Consider the following 16,385-nt stretch of genomic DNA (forward strand, 5'->3'; position numbering starts at 1 on the left):
AAATAAATAAATAAAATCTTTATTTTTTTTTTAAATTTTTAAATTTATTTTAGAGAGGGAGTGCGAGAGCAGTGGGTTGGGGGAGAGTTTCAAGCAGACTATGCTGAGCGAGAAACTGAGGTGGGGCTTGATATGATAACCCTGAGATCACAGCCTGAGCTGAAAATAAGAGTTGGATGCTCAACCAGCTGAGCCACCCAGGTACCCAGGTGTCCCCATACTTACTTACTTTCTTTCTTTTTTTTTTAAGATTTTATTTATTTATTTGACAGAGAGACACAGTGAGAGAGGGAACACAAGCAGGTAAGTGGGAGAGGGAGAAACAGGCTCCCCACTGAGCAGAGAGCCTGACAAAGTGGGGCTCGATCCCAAGACCCTGAGATCATGACCTGAGCTGAAGGCAAACGCTTAACGACTGAGCCACCCAGGTGCCCCCCTCACATACCTACTTTCAATTAAGTGGCAAAAATTGGATCATGAGTAAGGTTATTTAGAAAATATTTTTAGGTAATTGAAAAAGGGCTAAAGATAGCTTCTTGAGAAAGTGCAAAAGGTGATGAGAAAATCATGAAAAAGAGTCTGGGGAAATACTGTAGAAACTACAGACAGCCAAAGCAATGTTATGGTATGTTTTAATATTAATTCATTAATCTTATTAATAATGATGTATGGGTGAAATGTAAGCCTCTGTTTGGACTAAGTAAAGTATTTTTTTTGAGCTGAAGTATTTTCAGCTCTCAAATTATTAAGGGTGGAACTTGAACTAAAATTACTGTTAAAAGGGGGTGCCTGGGAGGCTCAGTTGGATAGGCATCTGCCTTCAGCTCCAATTGTGATCTCAGGGAGGGTCCTGGGATCGAGTCCCGCATCGGGCTCCCAGCTCCATGGGGAGTCTGCTTCTCCCTCTGACCTTCTTCCCTCTCATGCTCTCTCTATCTCAAATCAATAAAGATCTTAAAAACAACAACAACAGAAAAAAAACATAAGGAAAATACATGGACAGTACTGTATCATATTTATTGGAAAACAAATCTGTGCCTCAGCAGACCAGTGCAGTTCAAATTCATGTTTCTCAAAGTTCAGCTGTATATTGGAGTAAATTCTGGGCTGCTTGTAGTCCATCTGCCTGAGTTGAGTTCCCATCTGACCCCATTACCTCAGTAACTTTGGGGTTTGGGCCAAGTCATTGAAATCTGACTTCTGTTCTGCCATCTGTAAGTAGGAAGAGTTACAATACATAGTCTCTAACATCTTTCCTGGTTCTAATCTTCTGTTATGTAAATACCTATGTCTTTAGGTTCACTTTCACTTTTGTGTTCAAAATTGCTTGGGGCTTACTGTGAACAGGAAGGCTTCTTTTAACTTTTCCCATTTTGAATCAATTAGATGTAAAAATCATTAAAATAATATGGTTGTGTTTTTGGATTGAATGGGAAAGAACTCAGCCTTTCTCAGCATGCAACTTTGTGAGTATCCGAATATTTACCTGCAAAGGACACATCCAGAAGCCAAAATTTACTTCTGGTAATGATTTCTTTTCATTTCATCATTATGTAAAATTCAGAAGGAATGGAATCTGTGCTGGACTCTTGCTGGCCTGGTTCTAAGCATGAGCATCAAGGGTCTGTACCCCACTGCTGGTGACAGAAGTTCATCTTCTGTCTCAAGAATCAGAAGATCTCAGCTGCTGAACTGAGAACTCAAGAAGTCCCCTGACTATCCATCGTGTCCCCAGGAGCTTCCAGGGGAACATCTTTCCTGGGGTCTCCAGGGTGGGATTTTGGGGTGAATTATAAATTGTAGAAGAAGGAGGTCTTTTCACAATACAGCCTTTACATACCTTCTCCTCATGTGTTACCCACCTAGCCCTTTCATGTGTTCACCATCACAGGAGCTCTCCAAAACCCCTTTGGTTAGGATTTTTTACGGAGGCTTCATTAGATAGGCATGATTGATGAAATCATTGACCATTAGTGATTAACTCAACCTTCAGACTCTCTCTTCTCTCTAGAAACCAGGCTGGGATAGAGAATTCCGATCCTCTAATCATAGATATGGTTGGTTCCCCTGGCAACCAGGCCCCATCCTGAAGCTATCCAGGAGCCTTACCACTTTGGAGATTCCTTGGGTTTCAGCAGTTGTGTGCCAGGAAACAACAGGCAGAAGCCAAATATATATTTCTTATTCTGTCCCAGCGTGGCTGTGTTCCAGTGAAACTTTATTTATGGACACTGAAATTTGAATCTCATATAGTGTACATGTATCATGAAATATTCTTTGGATTTATTCAACCATTTAGTAACATAAAGACCATTCTTAGCTCTAGGGCAGAACAAAAACAGGCAGCAGGTTGGATTTTGCTATTGTTTGCTGACCCCTGCTTTCAGAGGTCCCAAGAAGGGTACCTGGGTGTCTCAGTCAGTTGAGCATCTGACTCTTGATTTCAGCTCAGGTCATGACCTCAGTGTCCGAGATTGAGCCCTCCCCCTGCCTCAAGCTCTGCGTTGGCATGGAGCCTGCTTAAGAGTCTTTCTGCCCACGTTGCCCCCCCACCCCACCCCCGCACACACATTCTCTTTCTCTTAAAAAAAGTGAGGGAGCATTCCTGAAAGTCCAGTGTTTTCCTGAGTCGTGGTTTAGCTTTATCTGACCTTCCCAGTCCTGGCCCAGTGTAGACATCTTTAGTGCCTGTGCTTCTATTATTGATATGTTTGTTCCTGTTCTTGTTTTTTCTCTTTGTTGAGAGAAGGTACTTACAAGTCTTAAGTTTTCATGGCTTTAGAGTTTTAAGCTTTTTTTCTCAAGGATCTTGAGAAAAGTTTCATGGGCTGAATTAGAATCAGGAGAGTCACTATTGTGTTTTCTTTCAGAATCTTCTTTCCAGATATGATAGGTTAAATCTATTTTCCTCTACCAGAGGGTGAGTTCTGTACTAGTCCAGTTACCCCTTTCTTCCCACCAAAAATGAGGCCACTTTGATATGATATCTCTTCATTGTTAAAATGTTAATTCAAATGCCCCATAGGTGAGACAGTCAAAACCAGAATCCACTTCACTCTTGTTAAGAATCCCAACATCTCTTATTTTAATCAGAGTCTGGGTGACTTAACTTGATTTCACAAAGATCCTAAAATTAATATGCTAGTTAATCTCTCCCTACTCATCTCTTAAATCTTTCTACAAGAGAAGTACACACTTAGAAGTTAGGTACATAAAAGGGTTAACGCTGAGTCAATATGGAGAACAGTTAACTTATGAAAGCAGTGATTGAAGGCAAGATTGGTCATATAACAATATGAGTCATTTGCCAACCTAGCATTCTAGGAAAAGAAAATCAGGTACCACAGAATTTCTATTTCAACTTGGTTGTTACAGGTTTATTTTATTTAAAAATTTTGCACATTGGGAATAATGGTGGGCTTATAGAAAATAGTATATACTTCCGTGATGTAAAGCATGCTTAACTTATATCACAGGTTTGGTTTTATGAGTGGAAAAACAGATTTAAAATTTAGCATAGTCCATCAGTTCTTAATTCTAGTATTTTACTAAAGAAATTTGGCATGCAACTCAGCTAATGGAATTATATAAGATAAAACCGAATTAAAATCTTACTCTTCTGGACTATACTGTAAACTCTATTATTTTGTAAACCAATAAAAGGCACCCTAATTACTGACATAGATATTATTTTCTTGGTATGCATTAATGTTTTTCAATTCGAGAATGTTTTGCAAATTTGTACAGGACCAAGCAGTTGGTGTATATTAGAGTTCCCTTAAACTGGCTTTGAAAGGTAATAGGAAAGGTGTCATAGGTTTAAAACCTGACTCAGTCTTTCTGAGGAAATAAAATAAATTTGTCAATCTTTTATTTAGTGACTTCGTTTAGCAGGATTCTCTTGTACAACACCTTTGCATAGATTTTTTTTTTCCTAGTCCTTCATACATCCCTGTTTCATCACCATTTTACCATTTTACAGTTGAGGTAACAGAAGTTCAGTGAAATTAAGAAACCTTTCCATTGTTGCGCTACTGCTAAGTAGGAATTGTGACAGTCAACATTAATCATTATGTGTTGGGCACCAGGCACTTTCCTAAGTGCTTTGCATTTATCATTTTGTTTAGTTTCAAAACACATTAATGAGACAGTTGCTATTAGGTCCCTGTTTTCCAGATGGAGAAATCAGAGGTGAAGTTAAGAACTTAACTGAGGTCACAGAGCTGATAGATGGTAGAGACAAGGACCAGACACAGACCACCTGGTCCCAGAACCTGAGCTTGGTCACTGCTCCACTAACTCTACTACCTGAGGGCACAGTGGTGTGAACTGATGTCTCCAAGCATGAAGTCTGTCTCCTACCACTCATCTCCAGAGATAGTGATGTAAATATGAAATCTCAGGCACTTAAAAAAATTGGCATTGCGCAAGAGGGCAAATAAGTGTGTACATGTACGTACACATGTATATGAAATGGAAGAAGTGTTTCCAGGTCTTCCTGGCTGGCCAAACTTAAAAAGAAAAGAAGATAGAGAAGTTCTGATGTTAGATGGTCATTAGTTTTATTTTCCCACTTAAATGAAATTTATCCGTCAGCCCAGTTGTTTAATCGTCATGGACTTGTTTTCATGCTATAAGTTTCGTCAGGCTGTATTACCTATATCATAATGGACTCTGTAGGCTGTTCAAGAATGTGACCTTACCGAGTGTTTTTTTTGTAGGTAGTTCAGGCAGCTTTTCACCTTACAGGCAAATTTAAATCAAACATTGTTGAGAGTACAGGCATTTCTAAAACAACACCATATATGTATTCCTGAAAAACCTCATGTGCTGTAAAACTGCACTAAAAATAAAAAAGCTTGTGGGAGGAAAATGTGTTAGGGTGAAACCAGCCCAAAGTCTGAGCACCAACAAAAGCAGTAACAAACGTAAAAGCTACATATACTAGCTTAGGCAAAAACAAACAAACAAAACAAACAAACAAAAAACGGTTGCATTCTAAGGAATACTGTACTACTGCAATCAATGATGGATCCGACATGAGGGGAAAGGGTGAAAGTAGTTTGATGGGCAGGAACTATAAGAAAGAGCAGAGCCTGCTGAGTTAGGGCGCCAAGGAAGAAAATAGAGGAAAACCACCATAGTAAGTACTACTAAGATGGAACATGAGGTCAGTTGAGCCAGGAGGAAGAATGTGAAGTAGTTAGAGATTCAGCATAACTGCTACTTTATACTAACATTATTCCCCTCTTTATGACTGCATCTGAGCTGGTTCATATCACAGAAATACACAGTATTTATCTGAAAATAGATAAAGGCAAAATGGTTCTTTATGGTGTAGAAGGGAATTCCATTTTGCATTTAACTCCTTTCATAAAATTGTTATGTTTTCAGTAAATGTATTTTTAAATGACTGAGTCTCTAAGGAACTATTTTAGTAATAAAACCATGATGGGAATCACAGAAATAGATTCAGGAAATTGTTTTATATATTTCAGGAGCAGAATATTGAAATATTTATCTGATTTCCTTATGACCTACATGACTTACTCTAAGTGGTAATTATTTTTAATTTGAAGACATACTAACTGCATGTATTCAAATTTCAGTGATAGTCACACTAAAAGTCTTAAACATAAAGATTTAGGATTTATAATTCCAAAGGTTTTGCTGTTTAGTTATAAAATGTCTGTGAACATTTTGATATAAAAATTGAGAATCACATAAAACCTTCTGCATTGTCATAAAAACAGAATCTTAGAGTTAAAATCTCTCTACTATAGACGATACTAAACTCTATTACTTCAAAGATGTCAGAGAATTACTCCCAATTCCAGTGAAAAAAATTGTGACTCACATACCTGCCTTGTTTTTAATAGAGAATTAACACAGTTTGAGGTAACTGGGTGGCTCAGTTGATTGAGTGTCTGACTCTTAATTTTGGCTTGGGTTGTGATGTCAGGGTCCTAGGATTGAGCCCCATGTGTGTCTCTGTGCTCAGCGGAGTCTGCTTCTCTCTCTCTCTGCTCTGCCCCTCACACTTTCCCTCTCTCAAATAAATAAATAAATCATTAAAAAAAAAGAAAATACAGTTTGTTAAACTAGAATTATCAGTATTAAATATAATTTTCATTATAATTATTATTAAACATAAGTTGTATGGGTACTCTAGCTTTGGGGAGGCAGTTGCCATGGGGGGGGGGCAGTTTCTGGCGTTTTGGCCCCTAGAACTGAGGTTGCTATTGCCCTTAGAGTTGACTTCTTTGTTTTGGGAAGGTTGGCAGTATGGGCTCTCTAGTTACAAAAATTCAAGGTAAGTACCCTGCACTCTTCTTAAAATAGCTGAGGACACCTTACATTGGTATGCAGATGCAATCTTGGAAAGTGAATGCTCTGTTGTATAACATAAACTGGAGTCAGCTTTCCCACCTCTGGGCTTTTGAAGAGGAGAAATTACTTTCCAAAAGGAGATTTTAGCAAAAGAGCTGGAGCACACTGACTCCCACAAGGTGTTATGTAATAGTGAAAACCCAAATTCTGGGCTCAAAATGATTGAATAACCAAAGTCGTGGGAAATGGATTATGGACTCTTTGATTGCTCTCCATGAGCCCTAGAGTCTTTCCTTGGCTGCGGTATTGAGAAGAAAATTCAGAGGAAGACATCTTCACGGTCCTTCAGCCCCCATATCCAGTTAGTAGCTAAGGGCTGTAGATTCTCTACCTGAAATACTTCTGGAATTGATCCACTTTTTCATGCTAAGGTCATTATTTAGTCCAACCCAGATCAGCCGCTTGGTTGATCTGACACATTTCTCATTCTCCATTCCAAATCATCCTTCAAAAATACAATCTAATCTATTCACATTCTTACATCTTAGTCTTTCAGGTGGTTGCTCTTAGAATAGTTTTTCTTTGTTTAAGGAGGTTTAGAGAGCCCTCTACAATCCTGACCTCTGCCTGTCTCAGCTCCCTCTGCCATCACCTTGCTCTCCCTGACCCCATGCTCTGGCCATGCTGGAATTATTTTAGTTCCTAGATCATGGCTAGGTCTGGTTCCGTTTGGAACTCTCTTCACCTGGTTCAGGGTCACAGCTCAGCTCAGATGTCTCTTCCTCCTGGGACGGGGTTTGGATCCCTGATTTGTGCTCTGAGAGCACTCCCTTATCCTTCCCCTTTCTGGGGAACTGGTATGTCAGAAAGAGTTCTCCTGCCAGACTGTGAGCTCCAAGAGGGCAGGTGATGTCCCTTATTCATTGCTCTGTCCCTGTGCCTGGAAGAAGGCCTGACACATAGTAGGCTACTACAAATACCTGTTGTACAGAATGAAAAGTGAATGAAGGTGAAGTATCAAAGAGTCTGTGGGAGTGGAGATGATGAAAAAGAAAAGACAAAAAGACAAATGGCACTTGAGATCCATCAAGTATGTTAAAAGCCAAAAAGTCCATGAGCTTTAAGTTTTTGGAGGTCATCGTGTCAGGGTGTCAGTGACGCAGCAGAAGCAAAAGCCAGGGAATTGTAGACTTAGGAATAAATTATTTTTTAAGGAAGTGAACACGGTACCTAAGTCCTGATCTTTTAAGAAGTGCAGGGATAATAGTAAAGCTAGGAAGGCATGATGAGTTGAAAGAGTCTGACATTGGCTTGCCTTTTTTTTTTTACCTTAGTCCTGGGAGTGACTTGGACATTCTTACCAGTTTTTCTAATACTTTATTCTGCTTTCCTGATAGATCACAGGGGAAAGTTCTATAAATAGTTCCCGCTGCAAAATGAAAAGAAACACATTGTAAAAGGCTGATTTATGGGATTTTATTTATTTCTTTCAATTTTTTGAAGAATAAAACATTTTTAGATTTCTGGTCTACCTGAAAATTAAGCTTGACACCAGTTTATGAAAATGGCAATGACTTTGTGCTGCTGTATGCTAACTTTATCCTCACTAAGGCAGTTTTTGTTTCTAAGTTCTCTTCTTCTTTCAGCTACTCTTAAAAATTTAGACTTTGGAATTCTCTCTTTAAACACATCCCTTTCACACAGATTTTGGCCTGGCTAGGTGCTAGGCCTGAAATTGGAAATCAGATATAACTATTTGCTTTTACTATGGAGACTTAGTTCTTAAGCTCCTCCCCCTACCCCAATTTCTAATTTGAAATCTGCTCTTTAGGACCTGCTGTCGTAAAAGAGGATTTCTGTGTCAGAGTTTTCTTTCAGATTTTTTTATAAATGGAAAACAAGACTTTTATGTGTAACTCTGGCGTTGAAATCATGGATAGGCCCTTTACCTGAATAATCACACATCTTGGTTATTAATATGAGGCCAACAGCTGGGTCATTATTCTTACCATAGCAGAGTTAATCACTTACTAGTAAAAGGAAGAGAACATTTAATACATTTGAGGGCTGTTTAATCATCAACCTTGAGGATGGCAGATACCTCTCCAAGTTTCTGAGAACATATATCCCACTACTCACCAAGGCCTTGTCACCAAGTTTATTACTTTAATTAATTTTTTTTCCTGTTACCGTGTTACTCTCACTTACCCAATCAGCCACTGACCAAGCCATTTCCAAAGTCACTGCTAATGTTACACCTGAAAATCATCACTTGTTTAGTTGAAGAATGTATTCTGTATTCTTAGCAAGCAAACACAAAACAAGCATAGGTTTCCAAGGTATCAGCACTGAGTGCATCTGTTTTGTAATGTAATTTCATCGGCTGAGCAGATGAAGAATGCTAATTAGCTTGTTTATACATATGTCATTTAATGAGACTAAACACTTAACTGATTTTAAAGTAAGCGCAACTTGTTTCCTGTTCCTGTTTTTACTTAATAAAAAACAGTGTTAGACACATTTTCTGGGAATTATAGTGTTGTGCAATATAGGAGAAAAAAGAATTTCATGGTTGACTGGTCAGTTTTATCCTGCAGCAAAATTGAATAGGAGGCTGAGAATCAAAATATTGGGTTTGGGGACAAGGATTGAAATTCAACATTAATGAGAAGTTAAACTTAGTGGGAGACTTTATCATAAACTGTATTATGACAAACTCCTAAGTCCCAAACTGAAATTCTGATATGTTCCAGAATAACTTATCCTAGGGAGGCGTTCTATACTGTCATCAGATCCAATCTAAAATCTTCTCATTTTTTTGTTGTTGTTCTTGCTTGATTTCTTTCTTTCTCTTTCTTTCTTTCCTTTTTTTTTTTTGAGTACTCTCTTCTTCTGGTTATTATAGTTAATTTTGATATAACTGAAATCATGGCATTCAGTTAATATAGCCCTTCTTCCTGAAAATTAATATAAAATAATGGTATTATAATTTTTATAGTTATTTAATATTATCCACTATGCTGCCTTTTTTTACTTTAAAGTTGTACAAAACTGAATCCACGCAGGCTGCTATGTTTTGGGAGTGAACTGGGTAGAGGAGATGAGAAAGTGACTCTGGCCCTAAGCAGAAGTCTGTTTGGATTAAAATGCTTCAGTTAACCTGCTCAGCTTTCTAAAATCAGGAGTCAGCAAACTATGGCTTGATCCAAATTGGTAGGGTGAATCTGAAGGCCAAATCCACAGGCTGTTCTTGCAAATAAAGTTTTATTGGAACACATCCGTTCCTCCTTTGTATATCAGCTATGGTTGCTTTCATGCAGCAATGGCAAGAATTAAATCACTGATAGAAACTCACAAAACTGAAATTATCTACTCTCTGGCCCTTTACAGAAAGGTCCATTGTCCACTGATCTAAAGCATTTATGAGGGTGGGAGTTAGTGAATAGTAATAGTTACATTCAGTTGCATTTAAGACTGAGTGATATATATTTTCTCAGAACTGAATCTTAAAATAAATGTGGTTGAAAGCCTGGGATTTTTAGGTCTTTCAGACTCCAAGTAACCATTCCCTCTGTCACTGAATTACCTTTGGGTCACTCGGTAGCCTGCTGAGAGAACTCCGTATTCTATTCTAGCAGAAAATGTCATCTGCTCATGAATAGATAGGATCTTCCTTGCATCTTCTTGAAGACTCATAAATGACATGTGATCACAGATTTGGGGGAGGACTTCAAGTAACAGAGTAGCAGCAGCTTCTACTGACCTGTCAGCATCCGTAATCTTCCCCCATACCTAATAATCCATGACACTCCCCGAGGGCCGTCAGATGACAAATTTAGATTCTTTAGTTGTCCCAGTTCAGGAAATGAATTGTCCATTGTCCTAAACTTATTAGAGAACTTATCTGTGACAAATTACAAGCTGTGGCTTGTACACATTAACAAGATATTAAAAGCACTGAGGCACACAGAAAAGAAGCCACTGAACTCCAGTTCTAAAGACTGAAATACAAGGCTTTATCCTGCCTCATTCAACTACTACCAGCCTATGAGCAGGAGAATTATGTTCTTATTTGCTTTTTAATATAAACTTGTAAACCATATCTTTAAATGAATCCTGGTTTATGAACTAAGCCTGATGATGTAGAAACTAGTCTAGGAATTTGGGTTCATAGAAAATACATTGGCTCTGGTGTCGCATGGACCCTATTTTGAAGCCTCGCTCTGTCACTTTCTAGCACATCAAAGGAAAGAAAATAACCTCAATTGTTGAGCCTCTGGCGCATTGAGGATAATAATAATGTGCCATATGGTTGCTGTGAGGCGTAACTGTAAATACAGAATCCTCAGCACTGTGGCAGGCATGTCACTGGAAGTAGGTAAACTAGGGCTCTTTTGCACTCTTTGTGTGTGTGTGTGTGTGTGTTTAATTTTCAAAGAATGGAAACAATGATCCCAGTTAATCAAGATCATTAGTATTACTGACAAACTGAATTCCCAGCTAGACAGTTTCAAGTGACAGATAACTAATTATCAATGGGTTGTGGATTGTGTGTGGGGATTCATGGTCACAACGTCAACACAAACAAAAGTACAAGGGAAATGCCCTGGAATAGCCATACGTATGATTTCAGCTGGCCTTTGGGAGGAGATGCCTTCTTAGTTTATTCCAGTGGCATCTAGACTCAGATCCAGAGACCCAGGAGTACTTTGAAAAAGTAGTATTTGTTTTTAATTTTGATGCTATTTTTAAATTATTTTGCTATTTATAGAAAGAAGTATCTTCTTTCGCTGTAATCATTTCAATTAATCTTTTTTCATCTGAAACTCAGAATTTCAGATCCCAAAACATATCCTTGAGCAGCACTTACATACATTTTTTTTCCCTTTAAATATTGGGAGACACTGGTTTCTGTTATCCTGATTTTTCAGAAAGGAGAGCGTAATGAGAATGTAGTGCTTAGCACTGAGACATAGATTTATTTATACTTGGCTTTTGTCATAAAACTCTAAAGTTCCATTCTTGTGGAATCAAAGTAGACCAAATGGACTATAAAAATGGAAATCAGTAATTTGTGGTAGGGACAGTTGGGAGAAAATTATGCTCCATTTGAAAACTACTAAAACCAAGTATTTTACTAGTATACTAAAATGCACAGATACTAAATAAAGATCTTTACCAAATGGTTCATCCATTTTGTAACTGACACGTCCACCAGAATTTTCTTCTTCTTGAAAATGACACATGAATGTATCGTCTTTGCTTTTTTACACCTATATTTTTCTGTTTTCCTAAGTATACAAAATCACTTATCTTTCTGTTCTTTCTACTTCCCATAGACACCCCAGTCACCCCAATCCTTGATCTGCTAGTGGCTTCCATTGGTCAGTCACACATAAGAAGAACGGCTCACCCGGAAGTACTCCGCAGCAGCTACTAACACCATGTTCTGCACCAAGCTAAAGGATCTCAAGATCACAGGGGAGTGCCCTTTGTCCTTACTGGCACCCGGGCAGGTTCCCCAGGAGCCAGCGGAAGAGGTAGCAGGAAGCTCAGAGAGTGGCAAAGCAACCCTGCCCATCTGTCAGGATGTCCCTGAGAAGAATGTACAAAGAAGTTTTCCTCAAAGAAAGACCAGTAGGAGCCGAGTCTATCTTCACACATTAGCAGAGAGTATTTGCAAACTGATTTTTCCCGAGGTGAGTGCTTTACCTTTTGAGATTTTACTGATATGGTGAAAATGGTAAAAGAATATTTTTTAAGGAAAACGTTAACCCTTGCTTTCTCACTTGCAAGGCTATAACATATACACACACTTCTTGAAAGTGATTGTGTTCTTAAATTGTGTTTACTCTTAATAAATGTTTAAGATCTTGAATTCTTTTCGGCTGGATCCTGCACTCTGATGAACTTTATGACTTTGAGCAACTGCTTAACTCCTGTTATCCTCACCTTCCTTATCTGTGAAATGATGGTAATTTTTCACCATCTCCTACTCCTAGAGTTTTAATGAGCACGATGGGACTTAATCCACGGCTTTTACCATACCATAAGTGCCTGGTAGTTGTTACCTATTCTCTTAAAATTAAATTCCTGGAAGAATAACTTACCTCCTGTCCATTTTCTTCTAATTCCAAAGAGCATCATATGTTCCCTGCCAATTTGTAGAGTTGGGAAAATCTCCATTTTCCTTCTCCAGCTCTGCATCTGAGGTCTCTGCGAAAGCCAGTTCTTGACCTGCCTCCTCGAGTCAGCATCTTGGCCCTGTGCTTGGTTGCCCATTAGCTTGGACACTTCTTGATATAGCTCTGTGAGCTGCATAGCCTCATGTCACATTGATATCTGGAGCACCTTCTGCTAATCCACCTATAAGAGAACCTGGGGACAGGACAGTACCTAATGAGGTCACATATCTTAGAATAGAGGGGTATGTGGAGCGCTCCTCTCCCCCTGCAGGGCTAGCGAAGAGTAGCTGACAGGTCTTCATGATGTCTTCCTCCCTCCGGCAGTGTTCACAGTTTTCTATAAACTCACTTTATCTAGGAGATTGGACATTGACCTGATCCGACTCCAGCTATAATAATTCACTGAACATTTTTAATTTACCCAACACTCACCCTGTTTTGTGCGGAGCACTGAAAAAACCATGGACTGCTGACTTTTAAAACTTAAAGGAACTTCGGAGGTAATCTTGTTTCATTCCCAGAATGACTTAGGGAGGTTAAACGACTAAAGTCCCACAGCTTTCGAAGGATAGAACATTACTGCTGTCAACAGGATGGCTAGAGCGACTGAGAAAGAAGAGACTAGCATTAAAGCTTGAAGATGGAGAAATTAGAATCAGAAGAAAGTTGAACGAATTTACTTCAGATACAGTATTAGCACATAGTACTTTGGTTAATGGCCTTTGAAAAGGAAATATGTCATTATTGTCACCCCACCCCAGTTACTAGACAGCCAGCTTTGGCTGGGATGAGCGATGTCGTCCTTCTCAGGGAGTTGGTTGGCATCATCCTCTGGGAGGTGGTTGGGACTCTCATTTCCAAGAACAGAGTGAGACGCGCAGAGATGAACAGATGGTGAGGATGGGAAAGCTGGAGAGCTTCCATGCCTTCTCTGGGTCCTGTCATTACCATGTTGGCTTTATTATTTTGTTGGATAAATTTTGAATTCCTGCCATTGAAGTCAGACAAATGTTGGAATCGCTTTTAAAAACATTCTGAATACCAACTCTAAATGATATTTTACCTTTTCTCTTTTTCTTCATTTGGAATAATCTCTGTTGTTTGTGAACCCACAGGAAAAAAATCAAAATTTGACTACAGTGTCATGTAGCAGGGAAGACAAAGCTGTCGGAACGCTAGGGGGTAAAATGGGTACATTTGGCATTAATGACTAGAACTCTGACAACTGAGGCCATTTGTCTTATAACAGTAAAATGTGCAGGTGCTGGATGAGTTTGGACTGGGCGGTGTTCAGTGTGGATTACTTCAACTGTCCAAACATCAGCATGCCTTTAATCAAATATAACTTTTTTTTTTCACTGATTCTTTTTCATGTGGATAGGTTTGTATGTAAGCCTCCATACTTTATAAATATTTGACGATCTGCTAATCTCTCTTAACAGCTTATTTTCTCTAACTTGTTGGTAAGTAGGATGTAGAGCGTTTAGTTTGGCTAAGTTTAGTTTAGTTTCAATTCTATCAACAAGAGACTCAAAACAGCATTGGACAGCATTGTAGTTCTTGCTTTAGATAATTAGATTTGACTCCGCAGTCATGGTGTTTTGAGTTTGGGGTTTTTTGGGGGGGTTTCTTTGGTGGGGGAGGGGACAAGTGTCCTCAGCAGATTGAGAACGGGGAGCTGTCATTCCAGTTGTGGAATAGAAGGACCTGAAAAGGTGTTATTGCTCATCCAGTGCAAAATTCTCATTTCTGTTTTTTTCAATAAATTCCAGATTTTTCCCCCTAAGCTCGATATGTTCTTTAAAACTGAAAGTCCTTTCCGTAACTCATTTTATTAAAACAGAAGCTTGCTCTATTTTGCTTAACTCTGCTGCCTCACTTGACCAGTGGAAACTGTAAGAGGGATATAAATAGTTCTTAGGGGAAAAGGAATTTCCCAACTTGGAACACAACCAGAAAATTCTTCACTTTCCTCTGGGCAAACTATAGAAAGAATCAACAGTTATATATACACATATAGATACATATGGTTTTTATATGGAATGCAAAACATTGGCAGTCCAGCTAACCTGTACTCTATGTCCAGCTTACCAACTAGTTAGAGAAAACAAGCTGTTAATAGAGATTAATAGATTGTCAAGTATTTATGAAGTATGGAGGCTTACATACAAGTAACTTACAATGTGGAAAAACTCATGAAATACTCAGAAACCAAGAGAGTAAAAAAGTAAGGTAAATGAGAGATTTGTTTCAAATCAACCATCAAGCTGGCCTTGGTGAAAGCTTGGATTTAAGGGTTTAGAGAAAGGGGAAAGATGGAGATAGCTGAAGTTTTCTAGGCCAGGACCTGTAAATCAAATATGAAACATAAACGTGCATCTGTAGTTGAGAAAATCGGGGGGGGGGGGGGGGACTGGGTGTAGGGTTTGTGAAGAGAACAGGAATTTGCTTGGCTGGAGCCACGCTGAGATTGAAGCCTTGGCAGCACATCCAAGAGGATTTCCTGACCCAGCGGAAGTGGTGCCCACAATTCCTTCATGGAAGACCTGGCATTACCAACTGGAATTTGGTTTCCATTCTATTTGGATTCCAATTCAGCCTGACCTTGTTTCGTAGCTGTCAGTGAGACCACCCACAAAGCGTGAAGGCTGTAAGGCATAGCCCACATCATCCAAACTCAAATTAGTTAAAGGGCATTGTTTCTTCCCAGAGCTGAGAAACTCCTAGAAAATCAGTCTCCGTTTCCAAAGCGTAAATTCACCGTACTCATCAGTAAAGTAATCATGTTTCTGCTGGATAGAAACTTTCAGGACACATTTTTAAAATATCTGTCTTCAAGTAAATTATGATTTAAGGGAATGTTTAAAACTTTTCTTTTCAATTTTTAGTTGGAGCGGCTGAACCTTGCACTTCAAAGGACATTGGCGAAACACAAAATAAAAGAAAGCAGGTAAACTGAACCACTTCAATTGTGCGACCCTCCCGTTACACTTAACTGATACCACTGCAAATAACCACCCCTTAGTGAAGGCACGCCATGTTTCAAATCACTGTGGTATTGGAGAAGCAGTCTAAGTGTTTTAACTGCCACTAATCTGAAAGTTAGTGCATTTATTTTTCACACTGAATACATCCCTGAGCTCAGATTTATATAAAATATTTAGGATTTCACAGCTGTTCAGGAAAAGTCAGAGATGAGTTTTAAGCCTGTTCTTTCCGGAGTCGGTGATCTTAAACCATGTTTCGCTATACTGCTTCTTTTAACAAGCCATAAGACATATTCTTTCCTACTAGAGGTAATGTCAGTACTTCACAGGTAAGGCAGGGATCCCAGGTGATCAGTACAGACTTCTGCCTGAAGGATACAGCAAAAGGTGGCAAAGGGTCCCAGTGCCCAGTGCAGGGGGTGGGGAGAGGAATTCCCACACACGTTAAACTTTCAGCTGCCACAGCCAGAGAAGACTGAAGAAGAATCAAAGTTGGGAGGGTGCTTAAAAGGGAGGGGTTGACTCAGGAGGCCTGAGGCAACAGCTGTTTATCAGTCCTAAGGGAAGTGGTTCCACATTTTCATAACCAGTTGGATTCTATTTGTATGCGCTGGCTGAGTATCTTCCGTTTATACTTTTTTCTTGCATGCTGTCTTTGAAATTTTTTTTAAAGAAAGCTTTCTGTGAAGGGTTAATATATAAGGGTTTTTTGTTTTTGTTTTTGTTTTTTTAAGCTGCTTTATAGAGTTAATTTTGCACAAATATCTTAGTGCGCTTACTGCTGGAGGGTTATTTTATTGGCCTTGTTTTTGATTCCTTGGATTCACAAGGATTGTTTTATTTACAAATGGAACAATTTGCAGAATTGAACATTGCAGCTTTG

The 16,385-nt window shown here is 38.9% G+C and overlaps 1 protein-coding gene across 7 annotated transcripts in view; it reads left to right on the forward strand.

Moving 5' to 3' along the window:
* The window catches only part of GUCY1A1 (guanylate cyclase 1 soluble subunit alpha 1), a 62,412-nt gene that overhangs the window by 20,853 nt on the left and 25,174 nt on the right, over positions 1-16,385 (forward strand). For 6 of the 7 annotated variants that reach the window (XM_045997561.1, XM_045997562.1, XM_045997565.1 and 3 more), the window contains 2 exons: positions 11,670-12,029; positions 15,404-15,465. In XM_045997561.1, the coding sequence (XP_045853517.1) occupies positions 11,775-12,029; positions 15,404-15,465 (317 nt within the window). In that variant the 5' untranslated portion in view covers positions 11,670-11,774. Of the gene's footprint in view, positions 1-10,645; positions 10,705-11,669; positions 12,030-15,403; positions 15,466-16,385 lie in introns of those variants that run through there. The other variant, XM_045997567.1, reaches the window with a different exon arrangement.

The sequence above is a fragment of the Meles meles genome, chromosome 2 (assembly GCF_922984935.1).
Source record: "Meles meles chromosome 2, mMelMel3.1 paternal haplotype, whole genome shotgun sequence".
Lineage (NCBI taxonomy): Eukaryota > Metazoa > Chordata > Mammalia > Carnivora > Mustelidae > Meles > Meles meles.